This window comes from Hyperolius riggenbachi, chromosome 2 (genome assembly GCF_040937935.1).
Source record: "Hyperolius riggenbachi isolate aHypRig1 chromosome 2, aHypRig1.pri, whole genome shotgun sequence".
Classification (NCBI taxonomy): domain Eukaryota; kingdom Metazoa; phylum Chordata; class Amphibia; order Anura; family Hyperoliidae; genus Hyperolius; species Hyperolius riggenbachi.
In genome coordinates this window covers 565430867-565450701 of record NC_090647.1, presented here as the reverse complement: position 1 = coordinate 565450701, position 19835 = coordinate 565430867, and the positions used below count along the sequence as shown (strand labels likewise).

The 19835-nt window shown below is 59.2% G+C and overlaps 2 protein-coding genes across 2 annotated transcripts in view; both read left to right on the top strand.

The window, feature by feature from the left end:
* The window catches only part of LOC137545306 (protein FAM186A-like), a 43375-nt gene that overhangs the window by 22478 nt on the left and 1062 nt on the right, over nucleotides 1-19835 (top strand). The window contains exons 2-8 of the mRNA XM_068266421.1: nucleotides 2240-2363; nucleotides 5126-5340; nucleotides 7827-8189; nucleotides 12237-12491; nucleotides 13149-13352; nucleotides 17358-17612; nucleotides 18270-18473. Of these exons, the coding sequence (XP_068122522.1) occupies nucleotides 2240-2363; nucleotides 5126-5340; nucleotides 7827-8189; nucleotides 12237-12491; nucleotides 13149-13352; nucleotides 17358-17612; nucleotides 18270-18473 (1620 nt within the window). The remainder of the gene's footprint in view (nucleotides 1-2239; nucleotides 2364-5125; nucleotides 5341-7826; nucleotides 8190-12236; nucleotides 12492-13148; nucleotides 13353-17357; nucleotides 17613-18269; nucleotides 18474-19835) is intronic.
* HAO2 (hydroxyacid oxidase 2) overlaps nucleotides 1950-19835 on the top strand; it is a 67967-nt gene continuing 50081 nt past the window's right edge. The window contains exon 1 of the mRNA XM_068270980.1: nucleotides 1950-2064. The gene's annotated coding sequence lies outside the window, so the exon portion shown is untranslated. The remainder of the gene's footprint in view (nucleotides 2065-19835) is intronic.

Below are 19835 nucleotides of genomic sequence, written 5' to 3'. Positions count from 1 at the left end.
TTATTGATGCCAAGGACCCCAAAGCTCACAAACTTGGTCATTGAGTGTGCGTTAGGGTTAGAAAGTGGGCGGAGCCAACACCAGTCAAATACATATCCAGGCAACGCCCGGTCATCAGTGGGCGGAGACAAATACAAATTTCACTGGGAAAATATAAACTGCAGCCATTCTTACACTGTTAATGGCAGGGTTTTTAAACTTTGCAAAGTTGGTCACTTGGTGACTGGGATTAATATTCAGAAAAGTGGGTGGAGCCTACAAGTGAATCAAACTTCACCTATTGCTTTTCAAGGGGAATATTTAATTGCTACCATTCTTGCACTGTTAATGGCACAGGCCTCAAACCTGGTACAGTTGGTTATTGGGTGACTGGGGTTCAAATTCAGAAATGGGGTGGAGCCACAAACAGTCATTAAGATTTGTTTCATTTCAATGCGAATTACTGATGCCAAAGACCGCAAAAGCTCACAAACTTGGTCATTAAGTGTTTGTGTGTTAGGGTTAGAAAAAGTGGGCGGAGCCAACACCAGCCAAATACATTCCCGGGCAACGCCGGGCAACGCCGTGCAATCAGCTAGTGTATATATAGATAGATATATATATATATATATATATATATATATATATATATATATATATATATATATATATATATATATATATATATACACACACACACACACACACACACACACACACACATCCAGGAAAGGAACTTTAAACTCTCAAAAACGAAAAATATTATTTTTCGTAAAAAGATAAATACCGTTTTTCGTAAAAACGATACATATTGTTTTTAAAAAAATATCGTGCGTAACCAGGCGCCATTATTTGTCTGGCTCCATTTTTAACTGGACGCTCCTGAACAGTGACACTTCCATTTGGTTGCAGCATTCATGCATTGTTCAAAAAGTGTGGCTGTGCAATGCAGAATTCGTATGCAACCCATAGGGCTTGTTCACACTACAAAAGCTTTTCTAAGAGCTTTGTGATTTTAAAAGCTCTTGCTAATGTTATCCTATGTGTGTGTTCACACTGGAGTGATGTGATTTTGTAAAAATCCCCCATAGCACTGCATTAGCAAGAGCTTTTAAAATCTCTAGCGCTTAAAAAGCTCTTGTAGTGTGAATCCGCCCTTACAGATCCTCATGATAATGGTATAATTTTTTTTTTTAAATAAAACTTAAAGAAAACCTGTAACATCAAAAAGTTCCCCTGGGGGGTGCTCACCTCGGGAGGGGGAAGCCTCAGGGTCCCAATGAGGCTTCCCACGCCGTCCTCCGTCCCTCAGGGGTCTCGCTGCAGCCTTCAGCGGCGATGTAAATATTTACCTTCCCGGCTCCTGCGCAGGCACTGTGGCGGCTCATGGCTCCGAAATAGGCGGAAATACCCGATCGCCGTCGGGTCTGCTCTACTGCGCAGGCGCAAGTACCTACCGCGATTCCTATGTTATGTAGCAAACCCTAGCGATTTTAAAATTGCTAGCAATTTACACTTTTGCGATTCAGCATCGCAATCGCCTTTAGTGGAAAAGGGCCCTCAGGAAAGTGAAAAACGCACGGAAAAGCGCTTTTAAAAGCTCATCTCAGCGCTTGCGATTGTGCTGGGGATTTATAATGTGAACAAGGCCTTAAATACTATTTGCATAATTTGGAGCTCAGTGTATTTGCGTGAAGAAACGATCTTTGTTTTTCATGTCGGATCGCCCGCCAGTTGTACTGTACGCTTAGCAGTAAACAGAGGGTTAATTGCCGCGTTACATAAAAGTGGTCACCCAGCAGTAAAAGGGTTACCGGCTCCCAGGCTCCCCTCGGCCCGGCCGCGTCACGCCGGCGTACCACAATGCATTCGCCTCTGTACTCACAAAGCCAGAGGTCAGCGCGGGGTTAATCCTCGCTGTTTGTTCACGCAAAGAGGAGAAAAAAAAAACGATCAGATTCGCCGTACTTTGTTGTTTGTGGACCCAGCTGGAGGCTGCAGGCGTGCGGCCTTGTACTTTGGTCAGAGAGGGGGACGGACCCCTCTCCTGGTACTGGTCTTGCTGGATCCAGAGCCCATAGGCAGGTAGGTGAGCAGCGCGGCCGTGGCAAAATGGCGATGCGTGTCTGGGGGCTGCGGAGAAGGGCTGAGCCCCTGCAAATCGCTCGAGACACGCAATGCGGTGCAGCCCCTAAAATGTCACGAAATAACCGGTAACCAGTGGTAATATTTAATCTCCCTGATACCCGATTCTTTCCAGAAAGTCACAGCATTATTCTGCAGTGTGGTACGGCTGTCCGACGCCCATCCTCAGCGAGAGCACTGCAGAGGAGCAGGAGGAGGCCCTGGTGCACCCCTCGCCCATCAGCATCACAAATATGGGGGTACCACCGCTAACAAAGTCACAGAGATCCCCAATATCATAATGTCCAACTCTCAGTGACAGTTTTCGGGGGACTTATGTGGGGTGATGGGCCTACAGGACCCTCATTGTAAAGGAACAATCTCCTCATTAAAGAGAACCAGAGATGAAGCAACCTCATGTATTTTACCTTATAAATCAGTGGGAACATGACAGTAAACACCTAATCTGCTCTTTGTTACATTGTTCTCTGTTTAATTTGTCTGTTATCACCTCTAAGATAAGAATCCCGACTAAGCAGTCGGTCTGGCTTTGCTACAGAATAATTATAGCTGAGACTGTGTTCTTTGCTGTCTTCAAGTCCAAGCCTGCCCCCTGCTGGCTTTGCTCAGGAATCATTATAGCTGAGTCATTATAGCAAAGCCAGACTCAATGCTCAGTCCGGGATTCTTATCTCAGCTAGATAACAGACACTTTTAGCAGTGGGGATGGAACAGAGAGCATGGTAAATGTTTTCTCTAATGTTCCCACTGATTTCTATGGTAAAATACACAAGGGTGCTTCGTCTCTGGTTCACTTTAAAGTGAACCAGAGACGAAGCACCCCTGTGTATTTTACCATAGAAATCAGTGGGAACATTAGAGAAAACATTTACCATGCTCTCTGTTCCATCCCCACTGCTAAAAGTGTCTGTTATCTAGCTGAGATAAGAATCCCGGACTGAGCATTGAGTCTGGCTTTGCTATAATGACTCAGCTATAATGATTCCTGAGCAAAGCCAGCAGGGGGCAGGCTTGGACTTGAAGACAGCAAAGAACACAGTCTCAGCTATAATTATTCTGTAGCAAAGCCAGACCGACTGCTTAGTCGGGATTCTTATCTTAGAGGTGATAACAGACAAATTAAACAGAGAACAATGTAACAAAGAGCAGATTAGGTGTTTACTGTCATGTTCCCACTGATTTATAAGGTAAAATACATGAGGTTGCTTCATCTCTGGTTCTCTTTAAGGAGTCCTCTACCTCCTGAGGATACATTAACTGCTGGTATTATAGGGAACAGTCACCGCATTCAGGGGTCCTCTACCTCCTGAGGATACAGTAACTGCTGTATGCACTGACTTGACTAATACAATGTGCAGTCACACAGGTGCAGTTAACAGGTATGAACAGAGTGGTATATCACACTGCGTGTGCTCACGTAGGTAGCTGGGTACACTGAACACAACAGGTAGGTATACAGTAACTGCTGGTAGTGATGGGAACAGTCACCTCATTAAGGGGTCCTCTACCTCCTGAGGATACAGTAACTGCTGGTAGTGACATTAGTAAAAGGATTCACATTTTCACAATTTACGAGTCTCTGTAATATGGTATTCCGCACTCAGTGCCAGTCACCCCTCACCCTGCAGAGTTCACAGCAGTGCCAGTCTCTCCTCACCTGCAGTGCTCACAGCAGTGCCAGTCTCCCCTCACCCTGCAGAGCTCACAGCAGTGCCAGTCTCCCCTCACCCTGCAGTGCTCACAGCAGTGCCAGTCTCCCCTCACCCTGCAGACAGAGCTCACAGCAGTGCCAGTCTCCCCTTACCCTGCAGAGCTCACAGCAGTGCCAGTCTCCCCTCACCCTGCAGTGCTCACAGCAGTGCCAGTCTCCCCTCACCCTGCAGAGCTCACAGCAGTGCCAGTCTCCCCTCACCCTGCAGTGCTCACAGCAGTGCCAGTCTCCCCTCACCCTGCAGACAGAGCTCACAGCAGTGCCAGTCTCCCCTTACCCTGCAGAGCTCACAGCAGTGCCAGTCTCCCCTCACCCTGCAGTGCTCACAGCAGTGCCAGTCTCCCCTCACCCTGCAGAGCTCACAGCAGTGCCAGTCTCCCCTCACCCTGCACAGCAGTGCCAGTCTCCCCTTACCCTGCAGAGCTCACAGCAGTGCCAGTCTCCCCTCACCCTGCAGAGATCACAGCAGTGCCAGTCTCCCCTCACCCTGCAGTGCTCACAGCAGTGCCAGTCTCCCCTCACCCTGCAGAGATCACAGCAGTGCCAGTCACCCCTCACCATGCAGAGCTCACAGCAGTGCCAGTCTCTCCTCACCCTGCAGAGTTCACAGCAGTGCCAGTCACCCCTCACCATGCAGAGCTCACAGCAGTGCCAGTCTCTCCTCACCCTGCAGAGTTCACAGCAGTGCCAGTCTCTCCTCACCTGCAGTGCTCACAGCAGTGCCAGTCTCCCCTCACCCTGCAGACAGAGCTCACAGCAGTGCCAGTCTCCCCTCACCCTGCAGAGCTCACAGCAGTGCCAGTCTCCCCTCACCCTGCAGAGCTCACAGCAGTGCCAGTCTCCCCTCACCCTGCAGAGCTCACAGCAGTGCCAGTCTCCCCTCACCCTGCAGAGCTCACAGCAGTGCCAGTCTCCCCTCACCCTGCAGAGCTCACAGCAGTGCCAGTCTCCCCTCACCCTGCAGAGCTCACAGCAGTGCCAGTCTCCCCTCACCCTGCAGAGCTCACAGCAGTGCCAGTCTCCCCTCACCCTGCAGAGCTCACAGCAGTGCCAGTCTCCCCTCACCCTGCAGAGCTCACAGCAGTGCCAGTCTCCGCTCACCCTGCAGAGCTCACAGCAGTGCCAGTCTCCCCTCACCATGCAGAGCTCACAGCAGTGCCAGTCTCTCCTCAACTGCAGTGCTCACAGCAGTGCCAGTCTCTCCTCAACTGCAGTGCTCACAGCAGTGCCAGTCTCCCCTCACCCTGCAGACAGAGCTCACAGCAGTGCCAGTCTCCCCTCACTCTGCAGAGCTCAAAGCGGTGCCAGTCTCCCCTCACCCTGCAGAGCTCACAGCAGTGCCAGTCTCCCCTCATCCTGCAGTGCCAGTCTCCCCTCACCCTGCAGAGATCACAGCAGTGCCAGTCTCCCCTCGCCCTGCAGAGATCACAGCAGTGCCAGTCTCCGCTCACCCTGCAGAGATCACAGCAGTGCCAGTCTCCCCTCACCCTGCAGAGATCACAGCAGTGCCAGCCTTCCCTCACCCTGCAGAGCTCACAGCAGTGCCAGTCTCCCCTCACCCTGCAGAGCTCACAGCAGTGCCAGTTTCCCCTCACCCTGCACAGCAGTGCCAGTCTCCCCTCACCCTGCACAGCAGTGCCAGTCTCCCCTCACCCTGCAGAGCTCACAGCAGTGCCAGTCTCCCCTCACCCTGCAGAGCTCACAGCAGTGCCAGTCTCCCCTCACCCTGCAGAGCTCACAGCAGTGCCAGTCTCCCCTCACTCTGCAGAGCTCACAGCAGTGCCAGTCTCCCCTCACCCTGCAGAGCTCACAGCAGTGCCAGTCTCCCCTCACCCTGCAGAGCTCACAGCAGTGCCAGTCTCCCCTCACCCTGCAGAGCTCACAGCAGTGCCAGTCTCCGCTCACCCTGCAGAGCTCACAGCAGTGCCAGTCTCCCCTCACCCTGCAGAGCTCACAGCAGTGCCAGTCTCTCCTCACCTGCAGTGCTCACAGCGGTGCCAGTCTCCCCTCACCCTGCAGAGCTCACAGCAGTGCCAGTTTCCCCTCACCCTGCACAGCAGTGCCAGTCTCCCCTCACCCTGCACAGCAGTGCCAGTCTCCCCTCACCCTGCAGAGCTCACAGCAGTGCCAGTCTCCCCTCACCCTGCAGAGCTCACAGCAGTGCCAGTCTCCCCTCACCCTGCAGAGCTCACAGCAGTGCCAGTCTCCCCTCACTCTGCAGAGCCCACAGCAGTGCCAGTCTCCCCTCACCCTGCACAGCAGTGCCAGTCTCCCCTTACCCTGCAGAGCTCACAGCAGTGCCAGTCTCCCCTCACCCTGCAGAGATCACAGCAGTGCCAGTCTCCCCTCACCCTGCAGTGCTCACAGCAGTGCCAGTCTCCCCTCACCCTGCAGAGATCACAGCAGTGCCAGTCACCCCTCACCATGCAGAGCTCACAGCAGTGCCAGTCTCTCCTCACCCTGCAGAGTTCACAGCAGTGCCAGTCACCCCTCACCATGCAGAGCTCACAGCAGTGCCAGTCTCTCCTCACCCTGCAGAGTTCACAGCAGTGCCAGTCTCTCCTCACCTGCAGTGCTCACAGCAGTGCCAGTCTCCCCTCACCCTGCAGACAGAGCTCACAGCAGTGCCAGTCTCCCCTCACCCTGCAGAGCTCACAGCAGTGCCAGTCTCCCCTCACCCTGCAGAGCTCACAGCAGTGCCAGTCTCCCCTCACCCTGCAGAGCTCACAGCAGTGCCAGTCTCCCCTCACCCTGCAGAGCTCACAGCAGTGCCAGTCTCCCCTCACCCTGCAGAGCTCACAGCAGTGCCAGTCTCCCCTCACTCTGCAGAGCTCACAGCAGTGCCAGTCTCCCCTCACCCTGCAGAGCTCACAGCAGTGCCAGTCTCCCCTCACCCTGCAGAGCTCACAGCAGTGCCAGTCTCCGCTCACCCTGCAGAGCTCACAGCAGTGCCAGTCTCCCCTCACCATGCAGAGCTCACAGCAGTGCCAGTCTCTCCTCAACTGCAGTGCTCACAGCAGTGCCAGTCTCTCCTCAACTGCAGTGCTCACAGCAGTGCCAGTCTCCCCTCACCCTGCAGACAGAGCTCACAGCAGTGCCAGTCTCCCCTCACTCTGCAGAGCTCAAAGCGGTGCCAGTCTCCCCTCACCCTGCAGAGCTCACAGCAGTGCCAGTCTCCCCTCATCCTGCAGTGCCAGTCTCCCCTCACCCTGCAGAGATCACAGCAGTGCCAGTCTCCCCTCGCCCTGCAGAGATCACAGCAGTGCCAGTCTCCCCTCACCCTGCAGAGCTCACAGCAGTGCCAGTCTCCCCTCACCCTGCAGAGATCACAGCAGTGCCAGCCTTCCCTCACCCTGCAGAGCTCACAGCAGTGCCAGTCTCCCCTCACCCTGCAGAGCTCACAGCAGTGCCAGTCTCCCCTCACCCTGCAGAGCTCACAGCAGTGCCAGTCTCTCCTCACCTGCAGTGCTCACAGCGGTGCCAGTCTCCCCTCACCCTGCAGAGCTCACAGCAGTGCCAGTTTCCCCTCACCCTGCACAGCAGTGCCAGTCTCCCCTCACCCTGCACAGCAGTGCCAGTCTCCCCTCACCCTGCAGAGCTCACAGCAGTGCCAGTCTCCCCTCACCCTGCAGAGCTCACAGCAGTGCCAGTCTCCCCTCACCCTGCAGAGCTCACAGCAGTGCCAGTCTCCCCTCACTCTGCAGAGCTCACAGCAGTGCCAGTCTCCCCTCACCCTGCAGAGCTCACAGCAGTGCCAGTCTCCCCTCACCCTGCAGAGCTCACAGCAGTGCCAGTCTCCCCTCACCCTGCAGAGCTCACAGCAGTGCCAGTCTCCGCTCACCCTGCAGAGCTCACAGCAGTGCCAGTCTCCCCTCACCCTGCAGAGCTCACAGCAGTGCCAGTCTCCCCTCACCCTGCAGAGCTCACAGCAGTGCCAATCTCTCCTCAACTGCAGTGCTCACAGCAGTGCCAGTCTCCCCTCACCCTGCAGACAGAGCTCACAGCAGTGCCAGTCTCCCCTCACTCTGCAGAGCTCAAAGCGGTGCCAGTCTCCCCTCACCCTGCAGAGCTCACAGCAGTGCCAGTCTCCCCTCATCCTGCAGTGCCAGTCTCCCCTCACCCTGCAGAGATCACAGCAGTGCCAGTCTCCCCTCGCCCTGCAGAGATCACAGCAGTGCCAGTCTCCGCTCACCCTGCAGAGATCACAGCAGTGCCAGTCTCCCTTCACCCTACAGAGATCACAGCAGTGCCAGCCTTCCCTCACCCTGCAGAGATCACAGCAGTGCCAGTCTCCCCTCACCCTGCAGAGCTCACAGCAGTGCCAGTCTCCCCTCACCCTGCAGAGCTCACAGCAGTGCCAGTCTCTCCTCACCTGCAGTGCTCACAGCGGTGCCAGTCTCCCCTCACCCTGCAGAGCTCACAGCAGTGCCAGTCTCCCCTCACCCTGCACAGCAGTGCCAGTCTCCCCTCACCCTGCACAGCAGTGCCAGTTTCCCTCACCCCGCACAGCAGTGCCAGTCTCCCCTCACCCTGCACAGCAGTGCCAGTCTCCCCTCACCCTGCACAGCAGTGCCAGTCTCCCCTCACCCTGCAGAGCTCACAGCAGTGCCAGTCTCCCCTCACCCTGCAGAGCTCACAGCAGTGCCAGTCTCCCCTCACCCTGCAGAGCTCACAGCAGTGCCAGTCTCCCCTCACCCTGCAGAGCCCACAGCAATGCCAGTCTCCTCTCACCCTGCAGAGCTCACAGCGGTGCCATTCTCCCCTCACCCTCCACAGCAGTGCCAGTCTTCCCTCACCATGCAGAGCAGTGCCAGTCTTCCCTCACCCTCCAGAGCTCACAGCAGTGCCATTCTCCCCTCACCCTGCAGAGCTCACAGCAGTGCCAGTCTCTCCTCACCCTGCAGAGCTCACAGCAGTGCCAGTCTCCCCTCACCCTGCAAAGTTCACAGCAGTGCCAGTCTCCCCTCACCCTGCAGAGCTCACAGCAGTGCCAGTCTCCCCTCACCCTGCACAGCAGTGCCAGTCTCCCCTTACCCTGCAGAGCTCACAGCAGTTCCAGTCTCCCCTCGCCCTGCAGAGCTCACAGCAGTGCCAGTCTCCCCTCACCCTGCAGAGCTCACAGCGGTGCCATTCTCCCCTCACCCTCCACAGCAGTGCCAGTCTTCCCTCACCCTGCACAGCAGTGCGAGTCTTCCCTCACCCTGCAGAGCTCACAGCAGTGCCAGTCTCTCCTCACCCTGCAGACAGAGCTCACAGCAGTGCCAGTCTCCCCTCACCCTGCAGAGTTCACAGCAGTGCCAGTCTCCCCTCACCCTGCAGAGCTCACAGCAGTGCCAGTCTCCCCTCACCCTGCAGTGCTCACAGCAGTGCTAGTCTCCCCTCACCCTGCAGAGCTCACAGCAGTGCTAGTCTCCCCTCACCCCGCAGAGATCACAGCAGTGCCAGTCTCCCCTCACCCTGCACAGCAGTGCCAGTCTCCCCTCACCCTGCACAGCAGTGCCAGTCTCCCCTTACCCTGCAGAGCTTACAGCAGTGCCAGTCTCCCCTCACCCTACAGAGTTCACAGCGGTGCCAGTCTCCCCTCACCCTGCAGTGCTCACAGCAGTGCCAGTCTCCCCTCACCCTGCAGTGCTCACAGCAGTGCTAGTCTCCCCTCACCCTGCAGAGCTCACAGCAGTGCTAGTCTCCCCTCACCCCGCAGAGATCACAGCAGTGCCAGTCTCCCCTCACCCTGCACAGCAGTGCCAGTCTCCCCTCACCCTGCACAGCAGTGCCAGTCTCCCCTCACCCTACAGAGATCACAGCAGTGCCACTCTCCCCTCACCCTGCAAAGCTCACAGCAGTGCCAGTCTCCCCTCGCCCTGCAGAGCTCACAGCAGTGCCAGTCTCCCCTCACCCTGCAGAGCTCACAGCGGTGCCAGTCTCCCCTCACCCTGTAGAGCTCACAGCGGTGCCAGTCTCCCCTCACCCTGCAGAGAGAACTCACAGCAGTGCCAGTCTACCCTCACCCTGCAGAGCTCACAGCGGTGCCAGTCTCCCCTCACCCTGCAGACAGAACTCACAGCGGTGCCAGTCTCCCCTTACCCTGCAGAGCTCACAGCAATGCCAGTTTCCCCTCACCCTGCAGAGCTCACAGCAGTGCCAGTCTCCCCTCGCCCTGCAGAGCTCACAGCAGTGCCAGTCTCCCCTCGCCCTGCAGAGCTCACAGCAGTGCCAGTCTCCCCTCACCCTGCAGAGATCACAGCAGTGCCAGTCTCCCCTCACCCTGCAGTGCTCACAGCAGTGCCAGTCTCCCCTCACCCTGCAGAGATCACAGCAGTGCCAGTCACCCCTCACCCTGCAGAGCTCACAGCAGTGCCAGTCTCCCCTCACCCTGCAGTGCTCACAGCAGTGCCAGTCTCCCCTCACCCTGCATAGATCACAGCAGTGCCAGTCTCCCCTCACCCTGCAGTGCTCACAGCAGTGCCAGTCTCCCCTCACCCTGCAGAGCTCACAGCAGTGCCAGTCTCCCCTCATACTGCAGAGATCACAGCAGTGCCAGTCACCCCTCACCCTGCAGAGCTCACAGCAGTGCCAGTCTCTCCTTACCCTGCAGAGTTCACAGCAGTGCCAGTCTCTCCTCACCTGCAGTGCTCACAGCAGTGCCAGTCTCCCCTCACCCTGCAGACAGAGCTCACAGCAGTGCCAGTCTCCCCTCACCCTGCAGAGCTCACAGCAGTGCCAGTCTCCCCTCACCCTGCAGAGCTCACAGCAGTGCCAGTCTCCCCTCACCCTGCAGAGCTCACAGCAGTGCCAGTCTCCCCTCACCCGGCAGAGCTCACAGCAGTGCCAGTCTCCCCTCACCCTGCAGAGCTCACAGCAGTGCCAGTCTCCCCTCACCCTGCAGAGCTCACAGCAGTGCCAGTCTCCCCTCACCCTGCAGAGCTCACAGCAGTGCCAGTCTCCCCTCACCCTGCAGAGCTCACAGCAGTGCCAGTCTCCCCTCACCCTGCAGAGCTCACAGCAGTGCCAGTCTCCCCTCACCCTGCAGAGCTCACAGCAGTGCCAGTCTCCCCTCACCCTGCAGAGCTCACAGCAGTGCCAGTCTCCGCTCACCCTGCAGAGCTCACAGCAGTGCCAGTCTCCCCTCACCATGCAGAGCTCACAGCAGTGCCAGTCTCTCCTCAACTGCAGTGCTCACAGCAGTGCCAGTCTCTCCTCAACTGCAGTGCTCACAGCAGTGCCAGTCTCCCCTCACCCTGCATACAGAGCTCACAGCAGTGCCAGTCTCCCCTCACTCTGCAGAGCTCAAAGCGGTGCCAGTCTCCCCTCACCCTGCAGAGCTCACAGCAGTGCCAGTCTCCCCTCACCCTGCAGAGCTCACAGCAGTGCCAGTCTCCCCTCGCCCTGCAGAGCTCACAGCAGTGCCAGTCTCCCCTCGCCCTGCAGAGCTCACAGCAGTGCCAGTCTCCCCTCACCCTGCAGAGATCACAGCAGTGCCAGTCTCCCCTCACCCTGCAGTGCTCACAGCAGTGCCAGTCTCCCCTCACCCTGCAGAGATCACAGCAGTGCCAGTCACCCCTCACCCTGCAGAGCTCACAGCAGTGCCAGCCTCCCCTCACCCTGCAGTGCTCACAGCAGTGCCAGTCTCCCCTCACCCTGCATAGATCACAGCAGTGCCAGTCTCCCCTCACCCTGCAGTGCTCACAGCAGTGCCAGTCTCCCCTCACCCTGCAGAGCTCACAGCAGTGCCAGTCTCCCCTCACCCTGCAGAGATCACAGCAGTGCCAGTCACCCCTCACCCTGCAGAGCTCACAGCAGTGCCAGTCTCTCCTCACCCTGCAGAGTTCACAGCAGTGCCAGTCTCTCCTCACCTGCAGTGCTCACAGCAGTGCCAGTCTCCCCTCACCCTGCAGACAGAGCTCACAGCAGTGCCAGTCTCCCCTCACCCTGCAGAGCTCACAGCAGTGCCAGTCTCCCCTCACCCTGCAGAGCTCACAGCAGTGCCAGTCTCCCCTCACCCTGCAGAGCTCACAGCAGTGCCAGTCTCCCCTCACCCTGCAGAGCTCACAGCAGTGCCAGTCTCCCCTCACCCTGCAGAGCTCACAGCAGTGCCAGTCTCCCCTCACCCTGCAGAGCTCACAGCAGTGCCAGTCTCCCCTCACCCTGCAGAGCTCACAGCAGTGCCAGTCTCCCCTCACCCTGCAGAGCTCACAGCAGTGCCAGTCTCCCCTCACCCTGCAGAGCTCACAGCAGTGCCAGTCTCCCCTTACCCTGCAGAGCTCACAGCAGTGCCAGTCTCCCCTCACCATGCAGAGCTCACAGCAGTGCCAGTCTCTCCTCAACTGCAGTGCTCACAGCAGTGCCAGTCTCTCCTCAACTGCAGTGCTCACAGCAGTGCCAGTCTCCCCTCACCCTGCAGACAGAGCTCACAGCAGTGCCAGTCTCCCCTCACTCTGCAGAGCTCAAAGCGGTGCCAGTCTCCCCTCACCCTGCAGAGCTCACAGCAGTGCCAGTCTCCCCTCATCCTGCAGTGCCAGTCTCCCCTCACCCTGCAGAGATCACAGCAGTGCCAGTCTCCCCTCGCCCTGCAGAGATCACAGCAGTGCCAGTCTCCGCTCACCCTGCAGAGATCACAGCAGTGCCAGTCTCCCCTCACCCTGCAGAGATCACAGCAGTGCCAGCCTTCCCTCACCCTGCAGAGATCACAGCAGTGCCAGTCTCCCCTCACCCTGCAGAGCTCACAGCAGTGCCAGTCTCCCCTCACCCTGCAGAGCTCACAGCAGTGCCAGTCTCTCCTCACCTGCAGTGCTCACAGCGGTGCCAGTCTCCCCTCACCCTGCAGAGCTCACAGCAGTGCCAGTTTCCCCTCACCCTGCACAGCAGTGCCAGTCTCCCCTCACCCTGCACAGCAGTGCCAGTCTCCCCTCACCCTGCAGAGCTCACAGCAGTGCCAGTCTCCCCTCACCCTGCAGAGCTCACAGCAGTGCCAGTCTCCCCTCACCCTGCAGAGCTCACAGCAGTGCCAGTCTCCCCTCACTCTGCAGAGCTCACAGCAGTGCCAGTCTCCCCTCACCCTGCAGAGCTCACAGCAGTGCCAGTCTCCCCTCACCCTGCAGAGCTCACAGCAGTGCCAGTCTCCCCTCACCCTGCAGAGCTCACAGCAGTGCCAGTCTCCGCTCACCCTGCAGAGCTCACAGCAGTGCCAGTCTCCCCTCACCCTGCAGAGCTCACAGCAGTGCCAGTCTCCCCTCACCCTGCAGAGCTCACAGCAGTGCCAGTCTCTCCTCAACTGCAGTGCTCACAGCAGTGCCAGTCTCCCCTCACCCTGCAGACAGAGCTCACAGGAGTGCCAGTCTCCCCTCACTCTGCAGAGCTCAAAGCGGTGCCAGTCTCCCCTCACCCTGCAGAGCTCACAGCAGTGCCAGTCTCCCCTCATCCTGCAGTGCCAGTCTCCCCTCACCCTGCAGAGATCACAGCAGTGCCAGTCTCCCCTCGCCCTGCAGAGATCACAGCAGTGCCAGTCTCCGCTCACCCTGTAGAGATCACAGCAGTGCCAGTCTCCCCTCACCCTACAGAGATCACAGCAGTGCCAGCCTTCCCTCACCCTGCAGAGATCACAGCAGTGCCAGTCTCCCCTCACCCTGCAGAGCTCACAGCAGTGCCAGTCTCCCCTCACCCTGCAGAGCTCACAGCAGTGCCAGTCTCTCCTCACCTGCAGTGCTCACAGCGGTGCCAGTCTCCCCTCACCCTGCAGAGCTCACAGCAGTGCCAGTCTCCCCTCACCCTGCACAGCAGTGCCAGTCTCCCCTCACCCTGCACAGCAGTGCCAGTTTCCCCTCACCCTGCACAGCAGTGCCAGTCTCCCCTCACCCTGCACAGCAGTGCCAGTCTCCCCTCACCCTGCACAGCAGTGCCAGTCTCCCCTCACCCTGCAGAGCTCACAGCAGTGCCAGTCTCCCCTCACCCTGCAGAGCTCACAGCAGTGCCAGTCTCCCCTCACCCTGCAGAGCTCACAGCAGTGCCAGTCTCCCCTCACCCTGCAGAGCTCACAGCAATGCCAGTCTCCTCTCACCCTGCAGAGCTCACAGCGGTGCCATTCTCCCCTCACCCTCCACAGCAGTGCCAGTCTTCCCTCACCATGCAGAGCAGTGCCAGTCTTCCCTCACCCTCCAGAGCTCACAGCAGTGCCATTCTCCCCTCACCCTGCAGAGCTCACAGCAGTGCCAGTCTCTCCTCACCCTGCAGAGCTCACAGCAGTGCCAGTCTCCCCTCACCCTGCAGAGTTCACAGCAGTGCCAGTCTCCCCTCACCCTGCAGAGCTCACAGCAGTGCCAGTCTCCCCTCACCCTGCACAGCAGTGCCAGTCTCCCCTTACCCTGCAGAGCTCACAGCAGTGCTAGTCTCCCCTCACCCTGCAGAGATCACAGCAGTGCCAGTCTCCCCTCACCCTGCACAGCAGTGCCAGTCTCCCCTCACCCTGCACAGCAGTGCCAGTCTCCCCTCACCCTACAGAGATCACAGCAGTGCCACTCTCCCCTCACCCTGCAAAGCTCACAGCAGTGCCAGTCTCCCCTCGCCCTGCAGAGCTCACAGCAGTGCCAGTCTCCCCTCACCCTGCAGAGCTCACAGCGGTGCCAGTCTCCCCTCACCCTGCAGAGCTCACAGCGGTGCCAGTCTCCCCTCACCCTGCAGACAGAACTCACAGCAGTGCCAGTCTACCCTCACCCTGCAGAGCTCACAGCGGTGCCAGTCTCCCCTCACCCTGCAGACAGAACTCACAGCGGTGCCAGTCTCCCCTTACCCTGCAGAGCTCACAGCAATGCCAGTTTCCCCTCACCCTGCAGAGCTCACAGCAGTGCCAGTCTCCCCTCGCCCTGCAGAGCTCACAGCAGTGCCAGTCTCCCCTCGCCCTGCAGAGCTCACAGCAGTGCCAGTCTCCCCTCACCCTGCAGAGATCACAGCAGTGCCAGTCTCCCCTCACCCTGCAGTGCTCACAGCAGTGCCAGTCTCCCCTCACCCTGCAGAGATCACAGCAGTGCCAGTCACCCCTCACCCTGCAGAGCTCACAGCAGTGCCAGTCTCCCCTCACCCTGCAGTGCTCACAGCAGTGCCAGTCTCCCCTCACCCTGCATAGATCACAGCAGTGCCAGTCTCCCCTCACCCTGCAGTGCTCACAGCAGTGCCAGTCTCCCCTCACCCTGCAGAGCTCACAGCAGTGCCAGTCTCCCCTCACCCTGCAGAGATCACAGCAGTGCCAGTCACCCCTCACCCTGCAGAGCTCACAGCAGTGCCAGTCTCTCCTCACCCTGCAGAGTTCACAGCAGTGCCAGTCTCTCCTCACCTGCAGTGCTCACAGCAGTGCCAGTCTCCCCTCACCCTTCAGACAGAGCTCACAGCAGTGCCAGTCTCCCCTCACCCTGCAGAGCTCACAGCAGTGCCAGTCTCCCCTCACCCTGCAGAGCTCACAGCAGTGCCAGTCTCCCCTCACCCTGCAGAGCTCACAGCAGTGCCAGTCTCCCCTCACCCTGCAGAGCTTACAGCAGTGCCAGTCTCCCCTCACCATGCAGAGCTCACAGCAGTGCCAGTCTCTCCTCAACTGCAGTGCTCACAGCAGTGCCAGTCTCTCCTCAACTGCAGTGCTCACAGCAGTGCCAGTCTCCCCTCACCCTGCAGACAGAGCTCACAGCAGTGCCAGTCTCCCCTCACTCTGCAGAGCTCAAAGCGGTGCCAGTCTCCCCTCACCCTGCAGAGCTCACAGAAGTGCCAGTCTCCCCTCATCCTGCAGTGCCAGTCTCCCCTCACCCTGCAGAGATCACAGCAGTGCCAGTCTCCCCTCACCCTGCAGAGCTCACAGCAGTGCCAGTCTCCCCTCACCCTGCAGAGCTCACAGCAGTGCCAGTCTCCCCTCACCCTGCAGAGCTCACAGCAGTGCCAGTCTCCCCTCACCCTGCAGAGCTCACAGCAGTGCCAGTCTCCCCTCACCCTGCAGAGCTCACAGCAGTGCCAGTCTCCCCTCACCCTGCAGAGCTCACAGCAGTGCCAGTCTCCCCTCACCCTGCAGAGCTCACAGCAGTGCCAGTCTCCCCTCACCCTGCAGAGCTCACAGCAGTGCCAGTCTCCCCTCACCCTGCAGAGCTCACAGCAGTGCCAGTCTCCCCTCACCCTGCAGAGCTCACAGCAGTGCCAGTCTCCCCTCACCCTGCAGAGCTCACAGCAGTGCCAGTCTCCGCTCACCCTGCAGAGCTCACAGCAGTGCCAGTCTCCCCTCACCATGCAGAGCTCACAGCAGTGCCAGTCTCTCCTCAACTGCAGTGCTCACAGCAGTGCCAGTCTCTCCTCAACTGCAGTGCTCACAGCAGTGCCAGTCTCCCCTCACCCTGCATACAGAGCTCACAGCAGTGCCAGTCTCCCCTCACTCTGCAGAGCTCAAAGCGGTGCCAGTCTCCCCTCACCCTGCAGAGCTCACAGCAGTGCCAGTCTCCCCTCACCCTGCAGAGCTCACAGCAGTGCCAGTCTCCCCTCGCCCTGCAGAGCTCACAGCAGTGCCAGTCTCCCCTCGCCCTGCAGAGCTCACAGCAGTGCCAGTCTCCCCTCACCCTGCAGAGATCACAGCAGTGCCAGTCTCCCCTCACCCTGCAGTGCTCACAGCAGTGCCAGTCTCCCCTCACCCTGCAGAGATCACAGCAGTGCCAGTCACCCCTCACCCTGCAGAGCTCACAGCAGTGCCAGCCTCCCCTCACCCTGCAGTGCTCACAGCAGTGCCAGTCTCCCCTCACCCTGCATAGATCACAGCAGTGCCAGTCTCCCCTCACCCTGCAGTGCTCACAGCAGTGCCAGTCTCCCCTCACCCTGCAGAGCTCACAGCAGTGCCAGTCTCCCCTCACCCTGCAGAGATCACAGCAGTGCCAGTCACCCCTCACCCTGCAGAGCTCACAGCAGTGCCAGTCTCTCCTCACCCTGCAGAGTTCACAGCAGTGCCAGTCTCTCCTCACCTGCAGTGCTCACAGCAGTGCCAGTCTCCCCTCACCCTGCAGACAGAGCTCACAGCAGTGCCAGTCTCCCCTCACCCTGCAGAGCTCACAGCAGTGCCAGTCTCCCCTCACCCTGCAGAGCTCACAGCAGTGCCAGTCTCCCCTCACCCTGCAGAGCTCACAGCAGTGCCAGTCTCCCCTCACCCTGCAGAGCTCACAGCAGTGCCAGTCTCCCCTCACCCTGCAGAGCTCACAGCAGTGCCAGTCTCCCCTCACCCTGCAGAGCTCACAGCAGTGCCAGTCTCCCCTCACCCTGCAGAGCTCACAGCAGTGCCAGTCTCCCCTCACCCTGCAGAGCTCACAGCAGTGCCAGTCTCCCCTCACCCTGCAGAGCTCACAGCAGTGCCAGTCTCCCCTCACCCTGCAGAGCTCACAGCAGTGCCAGTCTCCCCTCACCATGCAGAGCTCACAGCAGTGCCAGTCTCTCCTCAACTGCAGTGCTCACAGCAGTGCCAGTCTCTCCTCAACTGCAGTGCTCACAGCAGTGCCAGTCTCCCCTCACCCTGCAGACAGAGCTCACAGCAGTGCCAGTCTCCCCTCACTCTGCAGAGCTCAAAGCGGTGCCAGTCTCCCCTCACCCTGCAGAGCTCACAGCAGTGCCAGTCTCCCCTCATCCTGCAGTGCCAGTCTCCCCTCACCCTGCAGAGATCACAGCAGTGCCAGTCTCCCCTCGCCCTGCAGAGATCACAGCAGTGCCAGTCTCCGCTCACCCTGCAGAGATCACAGCAGTGCCAGTCTCCCCTCACCCTGCAGAGATCACAGCAGTGCCAGCCTTCCCTCACCCTGCAGAGATCACAGCAGTGCCAGTCTCCCCTCACCCTGCAGAGCTCACAGCAGTGCCAGTCTCCCCTCACCCTGCAGAGCTCACAGCAGTGCCAGTCTCTCCTCACCTGCAGTGCTCACAGCGGTGCCAGTCTCCCCTCACCCTGCAGAGCTCACAGCAGTGCCAGTTTCCCCTCACCCTGCACAGCAGTGCCAGTCTCCCCTCACCCTGCACAGCAGTGCCAGTCTCCCCTCACCCTGCAGAGCTCACAGCAGTGCCAGTCTCCCCTCACCCTGCAGAGCTCACAGCAGTGCCAGTCTCCCCTCACCCTGCAGAGCTCACAGCAGTGCCAGTCTCCCCTCACTCTGCAGAGCTCACAGCAGTGCCAGTCTCCCCTCACCCTGCAGAGCTCACAGCAGTGCCAGTCTCCCCTCACCCTGCAGAGCTCACAGCAGTGCCAGTCTCCCCTCACCCTGCAGAGCTCACAGCAGTGCCAGTCTCCGCTCACCCTGCAGAGCTCACAGCAGTGCCAGTCTCCCCTCACCCTGCAGAGCTCACAGCAGTGCCAGTCTCCCCTCACCCTGCAGAGCTCACAGCAGTGCCAGTCTCTCCTCAACTGCAGTGCTCACAGCAGTGCCAGTCTCCCCTCACCCTGCAGACAGAGCTCACAGGAGTGCCAGTCTCCCCTCACTCTGCAGAGCTCAAAGCGGTGCCAGTCTCCCCTCACCCTGCAGAGCTCACAGCAGTGCCAGTCTCCCCTCATCCTGCAGTGCCAGTCTCCCCTCACCCTGCAGAGATCACAGCAGTGCCAGTCTCCCCTCGCCCTGCAGAGATCACAGCAGTGCCAGTCTCCGCTCACCCTGTAGAGATCACAGCAGTGCCAGTCTCCCCTCACCCTACAGAGATCACAGCAGTGCCAGCCTTCCCTCACCCTGCAGAGATCACAGCAGTGCCAGTCTCCCCTCACCCTGCAGAGCTCACAGCAGTGCCAGTCTCCCCTCACCCTGCAGAGCTCACAGCAGTGCCAGTCTCTCCTCACCTGCAGTGCTCACAGCGGTGCCAGTCTCCCCTCACCCTGCAGAGCTCACAGCAGTGCCAGTCTCCCCTCACCCTGCACAGCAGTGCCAGTCTCCCCTCACCCTGCACAGCAGTGCCAGTTTCCCCTCACCCTGCACAGCAGTGCCAGTCTCCCCTCACCCTGCACAGCAGTGCCAGTCTCCCCTCACCCTGCACAGCAGTGCCAGTCTCCCCTCACCCTGCAGAGCTCACAGCAGTGCCAGTCTCCCCTCACCCTGCAGAGCTCACAGCAGTGCCAGTCTCCCCTCACCCTGCAGAGCTCACAGCAGTGCCAGTCTCCCCTCACCCTGCAGAGCTCACAGCAATGCCAGTCTCCTCTCACCCTGCAGAGCTCACAGCGGTGCCATTCTCCCCTCACCCTCCACAGCAGTGCCAGTCTTCCCTCACCATGCAGAGCAGTGCCAGTCTTCCCTCACCCTCCAGAGCTCACAGCAGTGCCATTCTCCCCTCACCCTGCAGAGCTCACAGCAGTGCCAGTCTCTCCTCACCCTGCAGAGCTCACAGCAGTGCCAGTCTCCCCTCACCCTGCAGAGTTCACAGCAGTGCCAGTCTCCCCTCACCCTGCAGAGCTCACAGCAGTGCCAGTCTCCCCTCACCCTGCACAGCAGTGCCAGTCTCCCCTTACCCTGCAGAGCTCACAGCAGTGCTAGTCTCCCCTCACCCCGCAGAGATCACAGCAGTGCCAGTCTCCCCTCACCCTGCACAGCAGTGCCAGTCTCCCCTCACCCTGCACAGCAGTGCCAGTCTCCCCTCACCCTACAGAGATCACAGCAGTGCCACTCTCCCCTCACCCTGCAAAGCTCACAGCAGTGCCAGTCTCCCCTCGCCCTGCAGAGCTCACAGCAGTGCCAGTCTCCCCTCACCCTGCAGAGCTCACAGCGGTGCCAGTCTCCCCTCACCCTGCAGAGCTCACAGCGGTGCCAGTCTCCCCTCACCCTGCAGACAGAACTCACAGCAGTGCCAGTCTACCCTCACCCTGCAGAGCTCACAGCGGTGCCAGTCTCCCCTCACCCTGCAGACAGAACTCACAGCGGTGCCAGTCTCCCCTTACCCTGCAGAGCTCACAGCAATGCCAGTTTCCCCTCACCCTGCAGAGCTCACAGCAGTGCCAGTCTCCCCTCGCCCTGCAGAGCTCACAGCAGTGCCA